We start from the raw sequence: 24,941 nt of genomic DNA on the forward strand, positions 1-24,941 counted from the left end.
CAATGGTAATATGGGGTTTACATAAATGGTTTTTGAAAGAAAACCACGATGCTGATATTTTTTCAGGGCCAAGTGGCTGGAGGACCACCTCACCCCCGAAAACACCCCTAAATCAGATATCATGACAGTAGCGGGCTGAAATAAAGTATTTTAAGAATGGAGTACACCTAACATCCTCACATCTTACATAGAGTACACCTTACATTCGTAGACCAATAAAGTTCATATGGGATTCGGACAATGGCACTTATATTGTTGAATTGTTTGTCAAGCGATATACTATTTTCATAGCATGGCATTTCACTAAAAGCTCTTTTATTCTCGAAAATAAATATTCCAAGGAAACTTTTGTTCAATATAAAGTAAAAGAAGGCGCAGCGGAGCGGGTCCGGTTCAGCTAGTATAGTATAAGTTCACTTCTATTGAACTGAAAGGTAAAATTATTGAAGACAGGTAAAAGCGTGCGAAGTTCGGCCGGGCTAAATCTTATATATCTTATATATAGATCACATTTGTCGAGTTCTTTTCCCTTTTTAGGCAAACAAACGATAAAAGAAAAGAATTAGTTTACTATTGTAGCTATATCAAGTTATGGTCCGATTCGGACCATATTTAAACTGAATGTTGAAGACCATAGTAGTAGTCATTGGGTAATATTTCAGTCCATTCGGATAGGAATTGCGCAATCTAGCGGCTCAAGATTCAAGATCGGTTTATATGACAGCTATATCAGGTTATGGACCGACTAAAAGCATACTTAGCACAGTTGTAAGAATTCATAAAAAAACACCTCATGCAAAATTTTAGTCAAATCGGATAAGAATTGCGCCATCTAGTGGCCCAAGAAGTCAAGATACAAGATCGGTTTATATGACAGCTATATCAGGTTATGAACCGTTTTAAAGCATACTTAGCACAGTTGTTAGAATTCATAAAAAAACACCTCATGCAAAATTTCAGTCAAATCGGATAAGAATTGCGCCATCTAGTGGCCCAAGAAGTCAAGATACAAGATCGGTTTATATGACAGCTATATCAGGTTATGAACCGTTTTAAAGCATACTTAGCACAGTTGTTGGAAGTCATAATGAAGCACCTCATGCAAAATTTCAGCCAAATCGGACAAGAATTGTGCCCTCTAGAGGCTAGAGAACTATCGACCTGGTCGCAGAAAAGCTTCCAGGAGGCACGTTTTGCCGCTCTGGCAATCTTATTATAGTCCTTGTGCCGTGTATAGTACACATTGCAATACACTTCCGTTTTTTTACGACGTGCTCTGTTATAAAGTCTGCGGACCTCTTTCCCAATGTTGGGAATCTCCCCGGGCATCCAGGATCTTCCTTGGTTTGATTTCCTTTCTGAAAGAGGGCAACTATTTTCGAAAGACTCCACTAGTCGTCGGATTCGGCGCTGGCCGTGCTATTCAAAACCTAACCTCCAATCCTGAACCTCATCGATTAGATTTTCCGAAATCTTCTCCCTAATCCTATTAACAAAGGTAGCGGTATTACCAATATTAAGTGTTATTAGGTCGTTTGTATTCAAAAATTTTGCCAGGGCTTGACCCCGCTTATTAATGTTGGTACTACCCCACGAAATATGGTGAGAGTTCCCATCGCAGCCTATTAGTACCTCATTTCCTGTCTGTTTTGCTTTCCTCGCCAACCGTTGCAGCTCCGACGTTGGTCACGGTGTCGGAGAGTCGAAAGGCAGATAAAGTGATGCCAGGTATGCTCCACTGTCTCCCTGTCTCATCATTGTTGCATGCCACATTGACAACTCTAGGGAAAATATATAGTTTAAATTAGTATGGCAAATAACGCAGCTTCTCGGCCAAGTACCATTGTTAGCATAGAGTAATTGGTAGTTGATATGGTTCAGTCCAGAAACTTTGTTCCGGGTCGTCCATGGCTCCTGGATTAAGGCAATATGAATCTTGCCCCTGCTGATTTTCTCCATCAGAGCATGAGTTGTGGTCGCGCACCAATGGAGGTTTATCTGGATGGCCTCAATGATTAATCCACCATTTCATGGGCCTCTTAGGAGTGGGTGATGGTCTCATCGTCTGCTCCCTGTTCTTTAGACAGCATTGAGTTTCCCGTCAGGCAGTGACTTGATGTTTTAATATTCGGATCTTTGCCTATCCTAGTCTTACGAATCCCTGTTCGTTAGCCTGTATTGAGTCTACCGTCTGATGTTCCACTGTCTGATGTTCACATCTGGTATTGTGTACCAACCTAAGTGCTGGTATCTGTTAGACGCGAAATGGCATAGGAAATGATTCAACGTCTCAGCTACACTGACCTCCTTCTTACGTCCTTTCAGTAATAGCCTCGTCTTCTTACGATCTGGATCTCCCCATAGGATTTTCGCCGTCCTACCAACATTAACTAACTGTTATTAAATTGTTCTTACTTCGGAGCATTGTGAACTCAAAAAACTAAAAATCCAATTTTTTTTAAATAGTTCCTTCCGTAATACCTTTTATAACAAGTATCGTCGACTATAAAGTGCTTTTACCCACGTTAAGTAAAGTGCTTGCTTATCCCAAAGAAATTCGTTAGAGTTTATAACTAATACCACATAAGTTATAAACTATTTTATCTATACTCATGATGAGTTTGTTTTACTTGTAATAAGTTAATTTTAGACAGCATGTAGCCATGTCTTCGCACTGGTAGGATTTTTGTCTCCTGATGGAGGTGGTCCACATGAGAACTGAGGAGACAGCCCGTCGCAGTTTGAAGGGCGGCATTATGGATGGAGGATTTGGTGGCAGATATCTTTAGATTTCTTGCAGTGAGATATGAGGCAAGTTCGTCGAGGTAGACGTTCAACCTATCGCAGATGTCATCAATGGGTGGGAGGCTGATGCCATGATCGTACAATCGTCCGCATATGATACTATCTCTATGCCATCTGGAGGAGGTGGAATGCAGGATAGGTAGAGGTTAAACTGTGCCGGAGATATCACACCACCTTGGATAACTCCCTGTTTCACTCTGCGGTGCCTCCAGGCTTCAATAGCGGGATCCCTCTGCCATTTTCCAGACATCGGGAACTATAAGAGTGTTCAAAGATAGGTTGAGGACAGAAGTAAGTTACTCGACTACTGGTAAATCCAGATTCTTCAACACCAATGTAGGGAATCCGTCGGGGCCCAACTCCTTGGATGATTTGGCGCCACGGATGACATTCGTAACTTCGCCCACTGTAAATTGTGATGGCTGTCCATCGGCTCGGAGACCACGGATACGGGGGATACGGGGAATGGCTTCCTTCCTTGCCTTGTCACTCTCGGGATGCACAAATTGACGGTTCTTTTCGGATCCGTCACGGTTACGTCACCAAAAGTGACTGAGGTCCTGTCATCCCGTCTACCGGGGTTCGAGAGTGTCTTAACAGTAGACCTCAGTTTGCCCAAATCGGGGCCTAATCTACATTGTTCCAAGTGTTCCAGCCACAAATTCCGCTTATGTTTGTTGACTACCCTGTTTATTTCCAGATTCAGCTCGCTGAATCCTCATTTATGTGATGCACATTAAAGCCCCTAGAACCAGACGATTATGGCCAGATAATGACACACTTATGTCGGGGTTGTAAGCTTGGCCACTAATTGTGACACAGCTACCAACCGGCGGTATGTAGCTCTATCTGGGCAGTACCGGACCTGACTGCTATCCCCCATGCACTCCAGGCGCAGGATAGGTGGGTCTATATTGCACGGAATGGTGTATTCCGAATCCCAATCCCCCTTCCTTCCATTCCTTGAGCGAATGGAGGTGTATCCGTGACAACTGTGTAATCCGTGACAACTGTGTATCCGTGACAACTGTTAAGCTGCAGGTATTGGTCAGCTTTGTCTGCTGGATCGCTGCGATCAATATGTTCTTCCGACACATAAAATTCACAATCTCATCGATCTTGCCACGGAGACCGTTGCAATTCAGTTGCAAAAATTATACACTGGCCTGGCAATATTGGGGCTGGGATGCTGCTGTTGCGTATATTGCCGCACGGGAGAGGTCGGGGGGGTCACATAGTCCGACGACGAGGATGCAGAAGACGACGCTTGTGACCCACTGCTGGCTATATTCGCACAGCACCTTGCAACATATTCAGTATGACTATACTCCCGTAGTGATGTGAGGCCAGACCAAGGTCGGCACCGGTTACACCTCACTGACACCGGCCGATGATGGAGGCGGTTCTGGCAAACCGAACAGAACCAGGGACCGGCACGGACCAGAAGCTTGCGAAGAAGGCTCTTCGGGATGTGCCTCTCCCATGACGAAAAAACACGATGAATGGTTCCATAGGGTCAATCAGCTGCGTACAAACGGGTGCCATGGGATTCTAATCCTGTACGAATTTTTAGTTACACGTGAGTAAAGATCATGAACTAACGCGTATTATGTAACAAACAAGTTATTACGAAAAGCATTTTTCTGAGTGTGGATCGTCTTACATTCTTACGACGACCAAGAATATATTTATATACTTTACAGGGTCGGGAATGGAAATGTTGCAAGAGAATGACAAAATGAATATATCACCACGTTTTTGTGGTGGGTACAAAAATGAGAGAAATTAAGTTATGAGCAACAAAACGAAACTTATTTTATAAACTTTAACAAGTTAAGACATGCTAAGTTCGGTCGGGCCGAATCTGTGGAACTTGTGTACTTAACGTACCAAATTTCTGCCAAATCAGGCAAAAATTTTAGCTTCTAGGGGCCGTGAAAGACTAATCGGTAGATCGGCTTATATGGAAACTATAACAGCTTATCGACCGATTTGGCTAATACTTACTACAAAAACACAACATGTTTTTGCAATTGGGTCAAATCGGATAACAATTACAACTTTTAGGAGCCCAATATGAGCTGATCCCAGTTTACCAACCACCAAATTTTCAAATGAATGTTTTGCTTAACTATTGTATATAAAATTTTGACTTTGATGATATTTAATATAGAAATCTTATCCGAATTCTATTCTACCTTAGGTCCCATTATAATATTCACATATTACAGTAAAGTTAACATAGATTGAAAATTTTTTTAATCTCCTTAATGATAGTCAGTTTTAGTAAAATCAAGTACGTCAGGTAAACTAAAAACTACTAAAACTAACTAACAAGAAAAAGCGTGCGTTTGGCGGGGCCGAATCTTTTATACCCTCCACCAAGCATCGCATTTGTCGAGTTCTTTTCCCGGTATCTCCTTTTAGGCAAACAAAGGATAAAAGAAAATAATTGCTGTGCTATTAAAGCTAATATCAAGTTATCGTCCGATTCAGACTATAATTGAATTGAATGTTGCTCTCTTTGGGGGCTCAAGCAGTAAAATGGGGAGATCGGTTTATAGGAAAGCTGTATCAGGCTAAAGAGCGATTCAGAACATATTTGACACGCATTTATGGCCATGGGAGAAGTCGTTGAACAAAATTTCAGCTAAATCGGATAATAATTGCGCCACCTGAGACTCAAGAAGTCAAGATCCCAGATCGGTTTACATGGCAGTTATATCAGGTTATTGACCGATTTCATTCATACTTAGCACAGTTATAGGAAGTCATAACGAAACACGCCATGCTAAATTTTAATCAAAGCTGCTGGGAAGTGCGCCCTCAAGAGGCTCAAGAAGTCAAGATCCCAGATCGGTTTATATGACAGTTATATCAGGTTATTGACCGATTTCAACCGTATTTGACACAGTTGTTGACAGTCATAACGAATCACGTCATGCAAAATTTCAGCTAAATCGCACAAGAATTGGGTCCTCTTGAGGCTCAAGAAGTCAAGATTCAAGATCGGTTTATATGGCAGCTATATTAGGTAATTGACCGATATGGCCCATTTACAACCCCAACTGACCTACACTAATAAGAAGTATTTGTGCAATATTTCAAGCGGCTAGCTTTACACCTTCAAACGCGAAAAGCGTGATTTCGACAGACAGACGGACGGACATGGCTAGATCGACTTAAAAAATCATGACGATCAAGAATATACTTAATAAACTTTATGGGGTCTTAGACGAATATTTCGAGGAGTTACAAACAAAATGACGAAATTCATACATGGGGGTGTATGGTGGAGGGTATGAAAATAAACAGGTAAACGCGTGCTAAGTTCGCCCGGCGGAATCTTGGAAACCCACCACCATGAATTCTGCTAAAAATGTATACAAAGTAAATTTTGTTAAAGGCATAATTTAATTCTACATACCAAACTTCTGTCAAACCAGCAAAAATTAAAGCTTCTAGGATCAAAACAGGAATGATCGAGAGACCGGTTTATATGAGACCAATATCAGGTTATACACAGATTTGGACCCTATTAGGCACAGTTGTTAGAAGTCATAACGGAACACCGCATGCAAAGTTTCAGCCAAATCGGACAATATTTACGACTTGTAAGGGTTCAAGAAATCAAATTGGGAGATCGGTTTATATGGGAGCTATATCAGATTATAGACCGATTTGGCCCGTACTTACCACAGTTGTTGGCGACGCTCAGAAGTCAAATCGCGAAATCAGTTTATATATCAGCCATACCAGGATATAAACCGATTTGGACTGTACCTAGCACAGTTGTTGGAAGTCATAACAGAACACTACATGCAAAATTTCAGCTAGATCGGACCAAAATTGTAATGTCCAGGGGCTCAAGAAGTCAAGTCGGGAGATCGGTTTATATGGGAGCTATGGGAGGCGACACCCTGACAAGGCGTATGCATCAAATAATCTACGTAATCTGGCTAGAAGAACTCATACCTGATGATTGGAACCTCAGCATACTATGTCCCGTACACAAGAAAGGAGACAAGACGAAATGTGCCAACTACAGAGGGATAAGTCTCCTACAAAGCCGCTTTCGATACTCCTTTACGTTCAAAGGTATTTCAAGCCATGTCTGAGTTTGGTATCCCTGCAAAATTAATAAGACTCTGCAGGATGACACTTGCTGATATGCGTCCCTCAGTAAGACTAGAAAAGAATCTCTCCGAAACATTTAATACCAAACGAAGTTTCAGAAAAGGAGACAGCCTATCGTGCGATCTCTTTAATATCTTGCTAGAGAAGATTAAGCGAGAGAACACATGCTACTCGCCTATGCCGACGACATCGACATGATAGGTCAGTCACCGGAAGTAGTAACTGCAGCCTTTGAAAGAATCGAAAGAGAGTCAGTGAAAATGGGTCTGGCAGTAAATTGAGATAAGACAAAATGGATGGTTTCAACTCCCAAAACGCCTTGTACAACCCAGCAGATAAAGAAAAAGGAGAAAGTTGGTAACCACAACTTTGAGATAGCAAGTAACTTTATCTACCTCGGCAACGCCGTAACCGAAACGAATGACACCAGTTTTGAGAATAAGCGAAGAATAATACTGGCAAACAGATGATACTTTGGACTAAGTAAGAAGTTTAGAAACAAGGTCACCTCTCGACAGACGAAGGTTACACTATACAAGACACTGATACTACCCGTGCTGTTATATGGTTCTGAAGCAAGGGTACTTGTGAAAACAGATGAGACAGTGCTTGGAGTATTTGAGAGAAAGATTCTTCAAAAAATATATGGACCAGTTTGCGTTAACGAAGAATATAGGCGACGTATGAACCACGAGTTACAGCATTCATTTATGCGTCCGATTCGGACCATAAATGAATGCTGAACATTGTAATATTTCAGTTCATTCTGATAACAATCGCGTCTTGTAGGGGCTCAAGAAGCAAATTCGGGAGATCGGTTTATATGGGAGCTGTATCAAGCTATTGATCGATTCAGACCATATTAGACACGAGATCATGAGAGAAGCCGTTGTACAAAATTTCAGCCAAATCGGATGAGAATTGCGCCCTCTAGAGGCGCAAGAAGTCAAGATCCCAGATCAGGTTATATGGCAGCTATATCCAAGCATGGACCGATTTAAACCATGCTTAGCACAGTCGTTGGAAGTGATACAGAGACACCACGTGCCAAATTTCAGTTAAATCGGACGGGAATTGCGCCCTGTAGAGGCTCAAGAAATCAAGACCCAAGATCGGTTTATATGGCAGCTATATCAAAACATGGACCGATTAGGCCCATTTACAATACCAACCGACCTACACTTATGAAAAGTATTTGTGCAAAATTTCAAGCGGCTAGCTTTACTCCTTCGAAAGTTAGCGTGCTTTCGACAGACAGACGGACGGACGGTCGGACGGACAGACGGACGGACATGGCTAGATCGACATAAAATGTCGCGACGATCACGAATATATATACTTTATGGGGTCTCAGACGAATATTTCGAGGTGTTACAAACAGAATGACGAAATTAGTATACCCCCATCCTATGGTGGAGGGTTAAAGAATGTTCCAAAAGACAAAATTTTCAAAAATGTTTTAAGACCAATATTTCAATGAAATTTTTTCTAAAAACTAAATTTTCTGTATAGATCAAATTGCAGTACAATTTTTCTTTCTAAAGATAAAAATTTTGAGATTTTGTAAACAAAATGTTATTACAAAATTGGTTTGTTTATTGAAAATGTCTCTTCAATAACATTTAACACAATTTTCTCTAAGAATTTGGGAAATAAAAATTTTTATTGTTGTTCGTTTTGCATTTCCATACATTCAATATATACACGCAGTAAGCCATTTAATCAAATTTTCTGGTAGAAAGGCTTTTGCAATAGAGCAATTTTATCAATAGTGATTCGCTTAAGCGGTATGTAGGAAAAATTGTATTGTGGTGAAAATGATCAGTCAAATTCCCAAAATGTTGAGGAAATATTCTTAAATATGGAAATTTTTTCAATCAGGTGAGATTCTTTTTTACAACCAATTAGTCAGCAGGCTTTTTTGGTTCTAACATTTTGTCTCTTTTCTTTCTCCAACAAGTAAAAAGGCGAAAACCTTGTGCCCCATAGCAGCTTTATCGAAATATGTTGCGATTTGGACCAAATACTAATAAGTATAAGTCATTGTTTAATTGTGTATAACAAAATATTGATCTTTTAAGTTGCTATATCTCAAACTAAACCAATCTGAATAATATACGACGCAGATGTCGAAAAGCCTAACATAAGTCACTGTGTCAAATTTCAGTGAAAGCGGATTATAAATGCGCCTTTTATAGGCCCAAGACTTTAAATCAAGATTCCGGTCCATCCAAATCTGAACCGATTTGGGCCAAGTCGCAGAAAAATTTTGAAGAGCCTAACACAACTCACTGTCCCAAATTTCGGTGAAATCAGACAATAAATTCGCCTTTTATGGCCCCAAAGCCTTAAATCGAGAAATCAATCTATATGGCAGCTATATTCAAATCTGAACCGATCTGGGCCAAATTGAAGGACGATTTCGAAGGACCTAACACAAATCACTGTTCTAAATTTCGGCAACATCGAACAATAAATGCGCCATTTATGACGCCAAAATCTTAAATCGAGATATCGGTCTATATGGCAGCTATATCCAACTCTGGACCGATCTGTGCCATATTGCAGAAGTGTGTGGAGAGGCTTAACATAACTCACTGTCCCAAATTTTGGTGACATCGGACAATGAATGCGCCTTTCATGGGTCCAAGATCTTAAATCGAGATATCGGTATGGTACGATCTGAGCCAAATTGACGAAGGATGTCAAAGAGCCTAACACAACTCACTGTTTCAAATATCAGCAAAATCGGAACATAAATGTGGCTTTTATGGGCCTAAGACCCTAAATCGGCGGATCGGTCTATATGGGGGCTACATCAAGATATAGTTCGATATAGCCCATCTTCGAACTTAACCTGCATATGAAGATAAAAAAGAATTTGTGCTAAGTTTCAGCTCAATATCTGTATTTTTAAAGACTATAGCGTGATTTCAACAGACAGACGGACGGACATGTCTAGATCTTCTTAGATTTTTACGCTGATCAAGAATATATATACTTTATAGGGTCGGAAATGGATATTTCGATGTGTTGCAAATGGAATGACAAAATGAATATACCCCCATCCTTCGGTGGTGGGTATAAAAATAGTGCATCTTACACGAACCATTAATGACTTGCTCTTGATTTGTTCAGTTCAACAAAAACCGATTCTTATAAAAATATCATATCATATCATACCCAGATTTGATGAGCGGATTTTTGAGCTTAAAATACGTAAGGAAAAATCAATGAGAGAAGTATCGCCTGTTCCTTAAGGAATGTTCATGAGAAATTTAGAAGTAGTTAGTACAATCTATTTAAAAGTTGGTAGGTACATAATGCACTATTCGAAATATGCGAATATTTTCATGATTGCGAAAAAGAATTCGTATTTTTTTTGCATGGCACTGTATGTGGCGTACAAAATAGAAAAAAAAAATAAAAATAAATTATATTCAATGAAAAGAAAATCATTAAATTTAGTCTTTAGAAAATTTTTCTTTGCAAGTTTGTCGTTAGAAAGAATTCTTTAAATTTTGTTCTTGAAAAATTTCATTGAAATAGTGTCTTAAGAAAAAAATACATTAAAATTTTTAATTCATTGAAAGTTTATTAAAAAAAAATAAAATTTCGATCTTAGAAAGAATTTGATTGTAGTTTTGTTTACAAAACTTCGTCTTTAGAAAAAACTTCATTGAAGAAATCTGCTTGAAATGTGTTTTTTTTTTTTGGAAAAATTTCAACGAAATTATGTCTTTAGAAATAATTTTATTTACAGTTGTCCTTTAGCAAAATTTTAGAAAAATAACATAAAAATTTTGTCTATGAAAAGTTTATTTGAAATATTGTATTCAAAAATGTCTTTGAACTTTTGTGCTTAGAAAAACTATTTTTAAAATTTTGTCTTTGAAAAGATTTGATTGCAAAAATTTTGCATTAAAATTTTGTCTTAAGAAAATACTTTACTGAAATGGAGCAATTGGGAAGAATCTCCTTAAAATTTTATGTTTAGAAAAAATTTTGTATCACAGCACAAACATCGTTTAAATATTTAAGTGAAAATTTCACTTTTTAATTTTTCCATATTGAAAAACTTGCATGGGTTTTTTGAATAACGTCAGTTTTTGAACTGTTTGAAAGCCCAGTTTAGGAATAAGTTCCCCCATTAATCACCTTAGCCACGTATGTACAGTACGAAACAATCTGTATGTACATAGATTATTTTATTTAATTCTTTATACCCTCCATAGGATGGGGGGTATACTAATTTCGTCATTCTGTTTATAACTACTGGAAATATTCGTCTGAGACCCCATAAAGTATATATATTCTTGATCGTCGCGACATTTTATGTCGATCTAGCCATGTCCGTCTGTCTGTCGAAAGCGCGCTAACTTCCGAAGGAGTAAAGCTAGCCGCACAAACACTTTTTATTAGAGTGGGTCGGTTGGTATTGTAAATGGGCCATATCGGTCCATGTTTTGAGCCGATTTGCCATAGCCATAGCTGCCACATAAACCGATATTGGGTCTTGACTTCTTGAGCCTCTAGAGTGCGCAATTCTTAACCGATTGGAATGAAACTTTGCACGACGTGTTTTATTATGATATCCAACAACTGTGCCGAGTATGGTTCAAATCGGTTCATAACCTGATATAGCTGCCATATAAACCGATCCTGGGTCTTGACTTCTTGAGCCTCTAGAGGGCGCAATTCTTATCCGATTGGACTGAAATTTTGCACGACGTGTTTTGTTATGATATCCAACAACTGTGCCAAGTATGGTTTAAATCGTTCTATAACCTGATATAGCTGTCATATAAACCGATCTTGGGTCATGACTTCTTGAGCTTCCAGAGGGCGCAATTCGTATCCGATTTGAATGAATTTTTGCATGAAGTATTTTATTATGATATCCAACAACTGTGCCAAGTATATATATCGGTTCATAACCTGACATAGCTGCCATATAAACCGATCTGGGATCTTGACTTCTTGAGCCTCTAGAGGTCGCAATTATTATCCGATTTGCCTGAAATTTTGTACGACGGATCCTCTCATGACCGTCAATATATACAATGTTTATTATGGTCTGAATCGGTCTATATACAGCTCCCATATGAATCGATCTGCCTATTTTACTTCTTGAGCCCCCAAAGGGCGCAATTCTTATTCGAATTAGCTTACATTTTACACAGGTCGCCAACATAAAATTTAATTGTGGTCCAAACCGAACCATATCCTGATATCGCTCTAATAGCAGAGCAAATCTTTTTTTATATCCTTTTTATACCCACCACCGAAGGATGGGGGTATATTCATTTTGTCATTCCGTTTGCAACACATCGAAATATCCATTTCCGACCCTATAAAGTAAATATATTCTTGATCAGCGTGAAAATCTAAGACGATCTAGACATGTCCGTCCGTCTGTCCGTCTGTCTGTTGAAATCACGCTACAGTCTTTAAAAATTGAGATATTGAGCTGAAATTTTGCACAGATTCTTTTTTTGTTCATAAGCAGGTTAAGTTCGAAGATGGGCTATATGGGACTATATCTTGATATAGCCCCCATATAGACCGATCCGCCGATTTAGGGTCTTAGGCCCATAAAAGCCACATTTATTATCCGATTTTGCTGTAATTTGGGACAGTGAGTTGCGTTGGGCCCTTCGACATCCTTCGTCAATTTGGCCCAGATCGGTCCAGATTTGGATATAGCTGCCATATAGACCGATCCTCCGATTTAGGGTCTTAGGCCCATAAAAGCCACATTTTATATCCGACTTGGATGAAATTTGGCACAGTGAGTTGTGTTGGGCCCTTCAACATTCTTCGTCAATTTGGCCCAGATCGGTCCAGATTTGGATATAGCTGCCATATAGACCGATCCTCCGATTTATGGTCTTACGTCCATAAAAGCCACATTTATTATCCGATTTTGCTGAAATTTGGGACAGTGAGTTGCGTTGAGCCCTTCGACATCCTTCGTCAATTTAGCTCAGATCAGTCTAAATTTGGATATAGCCGCCATATAGACTGATCCTCCGATTTATGGTCTTACGCCCATAAAAGCCACATTTATTATCCGATTTTGCTGAAATTTGGGACAGTGAATTGCGTTGAGCCCTTCGACATCCTTCGTCAATTTGGTCCAGATCGGTCCAAATTTGGATATAGCTGCCATATAGACCGATCCTCCGATTTATGGTCTTAGGCCCATAAAAGCCACATTTATTATCCGATTTTGCTGAAATTTGAGACAGTGAGTTGCGTTGAGCTCTTCGACATCCTTCGTCAATTTGGCCCAGATCGGTCCAAATTTGGATATAGCTGCCATATAGACCGATCCTCTGATTTATGGTCTTAGGCCCATAAAAGCCACATTTATTATCCGATTTTGCTGAAATTTGGGACAGTGATTTGCCTTAGGCCCTTCGACATCTTTCTTCTATTTGGCCCTGATCGGTTCCGATTTGGATATAGCTGCCATATAGACCGATCTCTCTATTTAAAAGCGCATTTATTGTCCGATGTCGCCGAAATTTGGGACAATGACTTGTGTTGGGCCCTTCGATATTTGTCTTCAATTTGCCTCAGATCGGTCCAGATTTGGATATAGCTGCCAAATAGACCGATCTCTCGGTTGAACAATGACTTGTACTTATAAGCATTTGGTCTAAATCGGATAATATCTATAGAGCTGCTATGGGGCAAAAGGAATGCATTTTTCACTGGATTTTGACGAAATGTGGTTTACATATATACCCGAGGTGGTGGGTATCCAAAGTTCGGCCCGGCCGAACTTAACGCTTTCTTACTTGTTTTGCCTAAGAAGAGATGCCGGGAAAAGAACTCGACAAATGCGATCCATGGTGGAGGGTATATAAGATTCGGCCCGGCCGAACTTTGTACGCTTTTACTTGTTAGAGGTTACTTTATAGTTTTTCTCAAATTTTGGTAGGAAATCATTTTTTTTTGAGTGGCAGCGCTGATCGTGATTGTGATGGACTTCGCCGGATGTATTCAGATGTGTACTAAAACTCCTTTATCAAATTTCGAGCAAAGCAAATATGTTTAAAATGTAATAACTGCGGTTGACAAATGACAACAAATTATCCAAAATCTGAAGAACATATATATGGGAGCTAAATCGATTTTGACCAAACTTCTTAGATATTGTGGTAGTTATTGCGAAAAGCATTGTGCACAATTTTGGTATGATTGGTCAAAAAATGCGCTTGCAATGGTATACATATATGGTAGCTATATCTAAACCTGACACAATTTCTATGAAATTCACCAGTAATATTAAGAGTCATAAGAAAATAATTCATGACAAATTTCGAGAGAATCGGTTAATAAATTAGCATTTTATTGCAATATTTCACAAAATCGGACGAACATATATATGGGAGCTATACCTAAATATGAACGGATTTCAACCAAACATTCTGGATATTGTGAAAGTCTTCGACGAAAGCGTTGTACAAAATTTTGGGGAGATTGGTCAATAAATGCGCTTGCAGTGGGACTAGACGTGAAAATCGTGCGATATACATATGAGAGCTATATCCAAATCTGAACCGATTTTTATGAAATTCACAAGTAATATAGAGAGTCATAAGAAAATTGTTCTTTCCTAATCGACTAACAAATGACCATTTTATTGCTGTATTACTGCAAATCGAACGAACATATATGTGACAGCTATATCCAAATCTGGACCGATTTCTATGAAATTCACTATTAATATCGAGAGTCATAAGAAAATCCTTAGCGCCAAATTTCGAAAGAATCGGTTAACATACGATCATTTTATTTCAGGATTGCTGCAAATCGGACAAACATATATATGGGAGCTATATCCAAATCTAAACCGATTTCTATGCAATTCGGCAGTAAAATCGAGAGTCATAAGAAATCCTTCTTTCCAAATTTCGAGAGAATGACCATTTTATTGCATTATTACTGCAAATCGGACGAACGTATATATGAGAGCTATATCCAAATCTGAACCGATTTTTTCCAATTTCAATAAGCTTCGTCTCTAGGCCGAAAAACATCACTGTATCAAATTTTAAGACGATCGGATGAAAACTGCGACCTGTTCTAAATCGAATCAGAAAGTGATTCTGAGTCGATCAGTATACTTATCATTGGGTCTATCTCTCTTCCTTCTGGGTGTTACAAACAAATGCACTAAGTTATAATACCCTGGACCACAGTAGTGGTGTAGGGTATACAAATTCCACAAATGTCAAGTCCTTGTGAAATGGCATCTGGTTAGAAACAAAACTGGCCTATATTGGAAATTTGCACGTGTTTGTGCGGTAAAAAAGCAACATTTGTCATTTTGCCCATGCAAACAACATATTCAAATCCAGCGGATTGCATCTTGGAATTGGAATCATTTTAGAACATATGTGAGTTTTAGAGTTAACCATGCTGCAGAGAAAAGTTGCAACAGTTATTTTGGCATATCCTACAAAAGAGTAGTTTCATTACTTTAGCTTGGCAAAAGTGGAAGCTATGATATATATCTTATATAAATATCAATTTGTGTTTGTTTGTTTGTTTGTATGTTCGTGTGTTCCTTATAGACTCAGAAGCGGCTGAACCGATTTTCTTGAAATTTTCACAGATGGTGCATAATGCCCCCTTGATGAAAATAGGGTACCTCATTTTTTTAATATCTAAAGGGGGGCGGACCCTCCCCCTTACCCTAATTTTCGGAAACGCCAGATCTCGGAGATGGGTGGTGCGATTTAAGCGAAATTTTTTGCGCTCTCATATAATACCCTAAAAATAAGTACCTAGGGGGGCTGTCCCAACCTAAAAGCTGCCAAACATATATCTAGACTCCCCCAAGCCGGTCATGTTTGCCGACTATGGATATATGGGGCTCAAATTAAAGGTATGTTGGAGTAGACCACGTATCTGATATCAACATAAGGGGCCAACTGTCTAGCGGACGTCGCACCACATTAACAACCCCCAAATAGGACGTATTTGCTCACCAAGGCAATTTGGGTCTTAAAGAGAGTGGAACTAAATATTTATAGTTTTTAGGGCCAATACCCCACACCGGACACATTTGCTGACTTTTGCAGCTGACTTTTGCAATAAGGAGTTTAAATGAGATTAGAAAACGAATTTGATACCCAATTTTGAGGGCAATGGCAATATGGGGTTCAAATAAATGATATATAGATATATGAGAATAGAGCACGTTGCTGATATATTTTCCGGGTTTAGTGTTTGGGGGACCACCCCAATCCCCAAAACACTCCTTAAACGGGCATATTTACCGACCATGTCAATGTGGAGCTTAAATGAAAGGTATTGGAGGGTAGAGCAAGAATTGATACCCACTTTCGGGACCAATTTTCTGGGGGTCTACCCCTTTCCCAAAATACACCTCAAAAAACAATTTTTTAGTGACCATCGCAATACGGGGCTCAAATAAACGTATTTGGGAGTAGAATGCGAATTTGATATCCAAATGTAGGGTCCTACGCATTGAGGGCATCACTCCTCCCCAAAGGGTTTTTCGACCATGCCAATATGTGGTTCAAATGAAAGGTATTTGAGATTAGAACAAGTAAAATCGTGCTAAGCTCGGCCGGGCCGAATCTTTTATACCCTCCACCATGGATCGCATTTGTCGAGTTCTTTTCCCGTCATCTCTTCATAGGCAAAAAAAGGATATAAGAAAAGATTTGCTCTGCTATTAGAGCGATATCAAGATATGGTTCGGCTTGGGCCACAATTATATTATATGTTGGAGACCTGTGTAAATAAGAATTGCGCCCATTGGGGGCTTAAGAACTAAAATAGAGAGATCGAATTATATGGGAGCTGTATCGGGCTATAGACCAATTCAGACCATAATAAACACGTATGTTGATGAAAATTTTAGGCAAATCGGATAATAATTGCGACCTCTTAAGGCTTAAGAAGTCAATATCCCAGATCGGTTTATATGGCAGCTAAATCAGGTTATGAACCGATTTGAACCTTATTTGACACAGTTGTTGAGAGTAAGAATAAAATACGTCATGCTAAATTTCAGCCAAATAGGATAGGAATTGCGCACTCTAGAGTCTCAAGAAGTCAAGACCCAAGATCGGTTCATATGGCAGCTATATCAGGTTATGATCCGATTTGAACCATACTTAACACAGTTGTTGGATATCATAACAAAACACGTCGTGCAAAATTTCATTCCAATCGGATAAGTATTGCGCACTCTAGAGGCTCAAGAAGTCAAGACCCAAGATCGGCTTATATGGCAGCTATATCAGGTTATGAACCGATTTGAACCATACTTGACACAGTTATTGGATATAATAACGGAACACGTCGTGCAAAATTTCATTCAAATCGGATAAGATTTGCGGACTTTAGAGGCTCAAAAGGTCAAGACCCAAGATCGGTTTATGATTCGATTTATATGCACAATCATCAGAAATAATTTAATCTGTTTGAAGCTTTATTATAAAAAATAGTTTATAACTGAGATTTAGTGCAATCTTTTTTGTATCCATAATGCGAGTGCCCTGAAAATTTATTGTTGTTCATTGTGATCACAGAAAAAAAGTATTTGCAAATTTGCACAAGTAAAAGCATGTTAAGTTCGGCCGGGCTGAATCTTGGAAACCCACTACCATGGATTCTGCTAAAAATTTGTACAAAATAAATTGGGTTGAAGGGCATAATCTCAGTTAAATGAACAATTTATAACTACGCATTGTTAAGGAATACCTAGTTTGGGGATAAATTGTATTACGGTCTTTTTCGTACCCTGCTCGAAATCCGTAATAAACACCTTCGGCTTCATGTCAAAAATATTTTCTTTGATATATAGTAATATATAGCGATATGTTTTTTTTTATCGGACTTGTGGAACTTGCCTTTGATTGCTTTTAGAGCCTTCAGTTCCATAATATAATCTTCCTCATTCGTGGTTGTGCTCCGAATAATTTTTGCTAAAACACACTTGCGGTCAGGAAGTTAATTCACCCTGGCCTTGCAAGATTCTAATTTGCACTCATATTTAAACACATCTTCATAAGAGGACTTACGTTGATAGATCAAAAAAAAAAACGTTGATAGATCATTTGTTGGTCTATCACGTACAGCAGGTCACTGTTAAGCCTTTGTCCACGAATAACTTCACAATTTTTTCAATAGATCCTCGCTTTACAACGTTTTGCTTGTTATAACAAATGAAATAACTCCTCAACAACTTAGTTTGGGGATTTGTTTCGTTTTTGAGGTTGGGGAGTTATTTTATAATGAAATAATTCCCCAAAAATTAATATAAAAAAAACCCCAAAAAACGAAATAACTCCCCAAAAATAGTTATTTTTGCTTTCTATAGAACATTTTGGGGACTTGTTTCATTTTCGATTTTGGGGTGTTGTTTCATGGGGATTATTTAATGAAGCCGATAAGGGGAGTTCAAAATCAAAATCCTCAAGACCCCATGGGTCCCTCCCAGAGTCAATTTCTAGGCTTGTGTTTAAATATTCGTATTTTACTCCCTAATACCTTTCATTTGATACCCATAATGCCTTGGTTGGAGAACCCAACCCCCTTTTTTTGGTGGTGGGTATAAAACAAAGCATTTTTAAGTGCCCGGAGTCGAAGTCAAAAAATTTTATCTGATGTCCAAGTCGAGTCAATAGTGCTCTACTCGCAGCCCTGGCTTTATCCCAGGTGATCCATCTCCGTGCTAAAATTGTTTTGCTCCATCCAAGAATTGATCTGCCACCCCTATAAAGTATAGTTATTCTTGACATTCTAAGTCGATCTAAGCCGTCTGTCTCTAGTCGCTCGAAATTTTTCACAGAAACTTCTGATTGATCGTTCGTTGGGATTGCAAATGGGCAATATCGATTCAGATTTGGATATAGCTTCCATATTAAGTGGTCCTACGGTTCGACATCTTGAGCCCTTAGATTCTGAATTTATTATCTGATTCAATAGAAATTTTTCACGGAGTGTCTTGTTATGACTTACTACAGCTGCCTTTAAGCTCATGTGTGTTTGGTTGACATTCACCATATATTTCCCACAGGGATAGCGACCAAACAAATGTTTGCCAAACTTAATATTAGTTCAGATTAACAAAAACAAAGAAAACGATGATGTAAGCGGGCGTACGGTGATAGTTATTTTGCATACGTAACGACAAATAACTGTCTGTAGTGTCTCCGCAGATTGCGCATGCGAGCTGCATGTAAATCAAAATGTTTTCAAAATTATTGTCCACAGCTTTCTTCGGTTTGGTAGTTATCCCTGTAACAAAGAAAATAAAAATGTTTTCCTTTACCTATTATTCCTCAAGGTTAAGTATGGATTAACAGGCAGTCTTCTATCAGCCTTAAAAAGATATTTTTGCCCATTGTGATACCACAAAAACAGGAGAAAACAAATGCCTTCTAGTTCCTACCGTTGAACCATCCAGGTCACTTTCAAAAGCCCAACAACTCTCATCCGCTAATTCAGACAACTTCTCAAAAAAATTAAAATCTAAATTAGAACTCCTTCCGACTGCCAGTGCGGTACACACACAGTAGATGTTCTATAGTCTCAGAAGTCGTTAGTGCCAATATTCAGTCTGATGGCATGTTTTCCGATCAGACAGTTACCTGTCATGACGAACACAATCACTGCGACATACGTTCTAGCCAGCGACAGCAGAGCGGTAGACCTCTTTAAGTCTAGATTAGGCCACATAATTTTGTGATTATCTGCCATTCGGGCCTGATCCTGAAGACATAGCTTACATGTCGCTAGAGGCATACCAACAGACTTCAGTTCCTCTGGAATATGTAAGACAGTTCCTAGTCTCGTAAGCTCGTCTGCTTTACAATTCTCTCGGATATCTTGAGAGATCTGCGACAGTCGTGAGAAATTCTTGAATTTCGAATGGCTACCTGGCTGTCTGATAAGATATTTGTGCCAATCGGCGTTATTGCCTTGATAGACACTAAGGTGGTGGGTGATCTTTTTTATACGACTTTCATCAAAAATTGGCTCAGGCAATGTGAAACATTGGGCATTGTCTCAAGGATAACACAATGCTTATAGCCGCTACATGAGCGAAGAGAAAGCTCTCTTAGCCTCACAGCAGTGGTTGCAGTAATTTGTCCATCCACGATGTCCAGAGGTATTAGGTGAAGCATGGCTTTGATGCACAAACAAGCTTTTCTTTGGATCTGGCTGATTATTGAGTACTTTTGAAGCGCGATCCACCAGACTACAACATCATATGACATTATAAGTCTAACAACTGCAGTATATACCCAGTGCATAGGTGTATAGGGTAAGAGTTACCTTTCTTGCCATTTCCAAAATGTTAAGTTCAATTTTCTGTGCAACAAAACACCCCTTTTCCAAGGAGATAGATGCCACCGTAGGTAACTTGCATCTCTTGTTGTAAACAACTACTTCTGACTTGCTCGGATTTACATCTAAACCGCATTCAGAAGTCCACTTTGCTGTCACACCAAGAGCTTCCTGAAGTATATCTCTAAGAGTGCTGGGAAACGTTCCCTTCACCGCAATAGCCACGTCGTCAGCATATGTTATCACTTTTACACCTTTTTCTTCCAGAGACAATAAGTATTGTTAATGGCTTTATTCCATTGAGGTGTTCCTCTGCTGACCCATCTTTTTAGATCTACAGATCCCAAGCCTACCGTAATGTATGTCAGTAAGTAAGTAATTAATAAACTTTCTTACGGTAGTGTTGATTCCTAGAAACTCCAACTCCTTCATGATTGACGTTGGTTTTGCATTATTGGGAGAGCCTTCAATGCCATTTCTTGACCGTTGAATATTCCTTGACAGCGAGAGTACCCTTTATGTAGGCGACTAGGTCGCGAAGCGCTGTTTCAGTGAACTTGCCCTTACTATATGCATGTTGTTGCCGAGACAGGTGATCTCCAGGGATCTTTGCCCTAAGATATGTTTCTATCGACTTCTCAAGAGTCTTCAGCAGACAGACTAATAGGACGAAAATCTTTAGCCTTCGTTTGGTAAGGTTTTCCTGCTTTTGCAATCAAAATGTCCTTTGTGTCCCTCCATCCCTCAGGTATACAGGACATGTTGATATATGCAGAGCATATCTCCCAAAGCCAAGGAGCCAGTCTATCGGACACAGTTTGTAATTCAACCGGTGATACATCATCAGGGCCTGCCGACTTAAAGGAGTAGAAACGGGGCTTCTGAGTCCGCTAGGTGTTCATCCTTAAAGGTTTGTTCGCTCTTGTCATGATGAGTTTCCTTACGCACCTAGGGGCAGTTGAGAAAGCAGTAGACCCACTCTTCCTCAGGACGTTGGACACACTTTGTGGACGATCCCTCCTAAGATGCTTTACTAGCTGCTGCTATCGAAGTACCTATTCAGTTCAATTCAACCGTATGACACAGGACTTGTCGGGTCCCGTTTCGACGCCTTCGCCCCCTGTTGCGATCGTGATATGCGGATTTTCAGTATCCTATAATCCGCCAGACTTTAAAAATGTGGTCGATAGTTCCTCAGATAAATGTTCTCTTGATTCCCCAACCTCACCGCCTCTATGCACCTTCAGTTTCAACTTGTTGAATCCGTAGAATACAACTCCTCCAGACTTTCTGAGGTCTGCGAGATAGTCGGAATTGAGTACGAATACTGCATATCTCCGGTCGCCATCATCCTCATCCAATCTATCAATCTTAGAAGGTTGGGATTATATTCCTTTAGATTCGGATTCGGAACCTGAGAAAATCTTTGGTATTCAAGCGTGTGCCATTGGTCGAGAAGGAATATCTTACTTCTTGACTAAATCCAGTGCTGCGCCTGGCCAGATCTAGCCAATCTTCTTTAGGGCGCAACGATACATTTAAACTCACCGTTGATATCCTAAAGCAATAAGTTTGTATCGGGTCCGATATCAGCCGGCTTTCTTGGCTTACACTTGCCTTATGTTACAGTGCCAAGTATTGGTGGCGTGCACACGGCTGCATAGCTTCTTTCAAAACGTTTTCCCGAAACTAAGTCGAATTAAGGAAACTAATGCAATTTAAGAGCGGCCATCGGCAGTTACAGCGCCTATCCCATCACTGTAGATGGAAAATTGGAAAATTACTTCTGCTGGCCATTTGAAGGTTCAAACTCTCACATGTGCGCCCTTTGCCACAATCATTTTGGGAGTTAACGAATCGCTAAATTGGGAATTTGTTTCGTCAGAGAATACGATGTTGTAAAATTCACCACGTTCATGCAGCTTGCAACGCAAACGGTGCTAAAAGCGAGCAACAGTTTTGATTATTGGGTTGCCCAAAAAGTAATTGCGGATTTTTTAAAACAAAGTAAATGCATTTTTAATAAAACTTCGAATGAACTTTAATCAAATATATAATTGCCATTTTGTTCAATAACCTTTTGGCCATCTTCCTGGCAAATTTAGTATTCCACGCTCATAGAACTTCTGGCCTTTATCTGCAAAAAACTGAACCAAGTGCGATTTTATAGCTTCATCATTGCCGAAAGTTTTACCACTTAAGGAGTTCTGCAAAGATCGAAATAAATGGTAGTCTGATGGCGCAAGGTCAGGGCTATATGGTGGATGCATCAAAAGTTCCCAGCCAAGCTCACTCAGTTTTTGGCGAGTGACCAAAGATGTGTGCGGTCTAGCGTTGTCCTGGTGGAATATGACACCTTTACGATTGACCAATTCTTGTCGCTTCTCCTTGATGGCTGTATTCAATTTGTCCAATTGTTGACAGTAAACATCTGAATTAATCGTTTGGTTCCTTGGAAGCAGCTCAAAATATACCACACCCTTCCAATCCCACCAAACAGACAGCATAACCTTCTTTTGGTGGATATCAGCCTTTGAAGTAGTTTGAGCTGGTTCAACATCGTTTTCGACTAATGTTGTTGTCAACAATCCATTTTTCATCTCCAGTTATGATTCGTTTTAAAAACGGATCGAATTCATTGCGTTTAGATGCATATCACAAGCGTTGATTCGGTTTGTTAAATGAATTTCTTTCAATACATGTGGTACCCAAATATCAAGCTTTTTCACCAGTCCAAGACTTTTTATGTGATAATGAACGGTTGATTTTGGTATATTTAACTTCTCTCCTATATCACGCTCAGTTACATGACGATCCAATTCGATTAATGCTTTGATTTGGTCATCATCAACTTCATTTGGCCGACCTGAAAAATCCGCAATTACTTTTTGGACAACCCAATACGTTCAAACAATTTGGTCGTTTGAATCAATAAAGAATATTTTCACCCACGCCAAATGCGGCCCAGGGAGATTCTTTAGATGGTATAGCCCCCATATAAATAAATTTCCGATATGAATTCTTAAGCCTCTTGAAGCTTCAGACATTCAGTGGTTCTACTTCTTCCAAATATTCCACATATAAACTGAGCTAATTGTTAAAAATTTTAAGCCAAATGCCAGGTGGTAAAAGAATTGATGAAACTTTTCTCTATTTTTAGGAATCAACCAGAGTCGTAACACATCAAACTCGGTTTCACAGAAAGTAACTACAACATCCAAACTCCTGCTAGTTCTCATTAGCCTGGTTCTAATTGTAGCTGGTGTCATTGTCTACGTCGAATTGACACGAAAGCCTCCCGAGACGCCGCGGGGTCCCATTTACTTCAGCAACAACTATGAGCACGATACATGTAAGAGGACCTACAGATACCCGAGAAATTTCATTATTAAAATTATTTAGAGTGATTTAGTTCCGAATCTAGGAAACGGACACTTGGTGATCGATCGGATGCAGTGGGGCGCATCCGACTTGGTGGCCAACAAGCTGAGTGTGCCGCTTAAACATCCCATACCATATGTATTGATTACCCACATTGGAGTTCAGTCGGTGCCCTGTTACAATATTTACAAATGTTCGATAAAAATGCGCACAATTCAAGACTCAGCTATTGCCGAAAAAGGTCTAGTTGACATTCAATCAAATTTTTATGTAAGTCATTGTCTGTTTCAGAAATCACGATAAACCATTTCCCAAAATGGAAATGCCAATATAGCCCAATACCATCCTCTTTATTTTGTGTTAATGCAGGTGGGCTCCGATGGCTATGTCTATGTTGGCCGCGGCTGGAACTGGGCCAATACCTATGCGAACAGCTCGCTGGCAATAACATTTATGGGTGATTACGGTCGCTACGAGCCAAACGAGAAACAATTGGAGGCAACGCAGTATTTGTTGGCTCATGGCTTGACCAATAAATTCATTGACTTGAATTACAAATTAGTGGCCCAAAATCAGGTGAGTTTGACCGATGCCTCAAGCAATGTCTGCAATCGCATTGACGTCATTAAAATGCCTCGTTTTTGCTTCGCAGACAAAATCGTCGAAAAGTCCGGGAGCCAATGTTTACCGCATCATCAAGAAATGGCCCCACTTTTACCCCTGTGGTATGGATGATAATCCGCCATGTGGTAGTGAACTGGGCTTGCCCTATCCCTGGAATGCAAATATGTAAATAATCCACTTTAGAAATCCAAATTACATCCTTGATAGTTGTAATAATTAGTTCTAGGAGTTGACGTCATGTGATTATATTCTCTTTTATAGTTTTAAGCAACAAACAACAATAAAAACATTACATCCAAAAAGTAAATTATGAAAATGTTTCATTTCAGTACTTTTTATTTAATAAAGTAAGTCATTTAGCCATAGTGTATTTGTTTATTGTGCATACACTCGAAAATGGTTGAGTCGCTTTTCCTCAAGTTTTCGCAGATTGTGTAGAATAATCTGCAAGGAGTGATAGGATACATAATTTTTTCAATATCGGTAAAGGGGCGGTCCCTTCCAGTTAACCCAAAAGCACCAACCAAAAGAAAATGAATATAAGGGGTTGGGTCTGAGGCTGCCACCCCGCCCAAAACACACCCTCCCGCTCTCTCTCTCTCTCTCTTGGCCAAAATAACCCCAAAAGAACTTGTGAGCGGACGCAGACA

At 39.5% G+C, this 24,941-nt stretch overlaps 1 protein-coding gene across 3 annotated transcripts in view; it reads left to right on the forward strand.

Moving 5' to 3' along the window:
• Positions 1 to 24,598, forward strand: part of LOC106088839 (peptidoglycan-recognition protein LA) — a 73,489-nt gene extending 48,891 nt beyond the window's left edge. For 2 of the 3 annotated variants that reach the window (XM_013254537.1, XM_013254538.2), the window contains exons 2-5: positions 23,447 to 23,638; positions 23,699 to 23,937; positions 24,037 to 24,243; positions 24,320 to 24,598. In XM_013254537.1, the coding sequence (XP_013109991.1) occupies positions 23,447 to 23,638; positions 23,699 to 23,937; positions 24,037 to 24,243; positions 24,320 to 24,460 (779 nt within the window). In that variant the 3' untranslated portion in view covers positions 24,461 to 24,598. Of the gene's footprint in view, positions 1 to 23,446; positions 23,639 to 23,688; positions 23,938 to 24,036; positions 24,244 to 24,319 lie in introns of those variants that run through there. The other variant, XM_013254539.2, reaches the window with a different exon arrangement.
• The last annotated feature ends 343 nt before the right edge of the window (positions 24,599 to 24,941 follow it).

Source organism: Stomoxys calcitrans, chromosome 1, assembly GCF_963082655.1.
Source record: "Stomoxys calcitrans chromosome 1, idStoCalc2.1, whole genome shotgun sequence".
NCBI lineage: Eukaryota > Metazoa > Arthropoda > Insecta > Diptera > Muscidae > Stomoxys > Stomoxys calcitrans.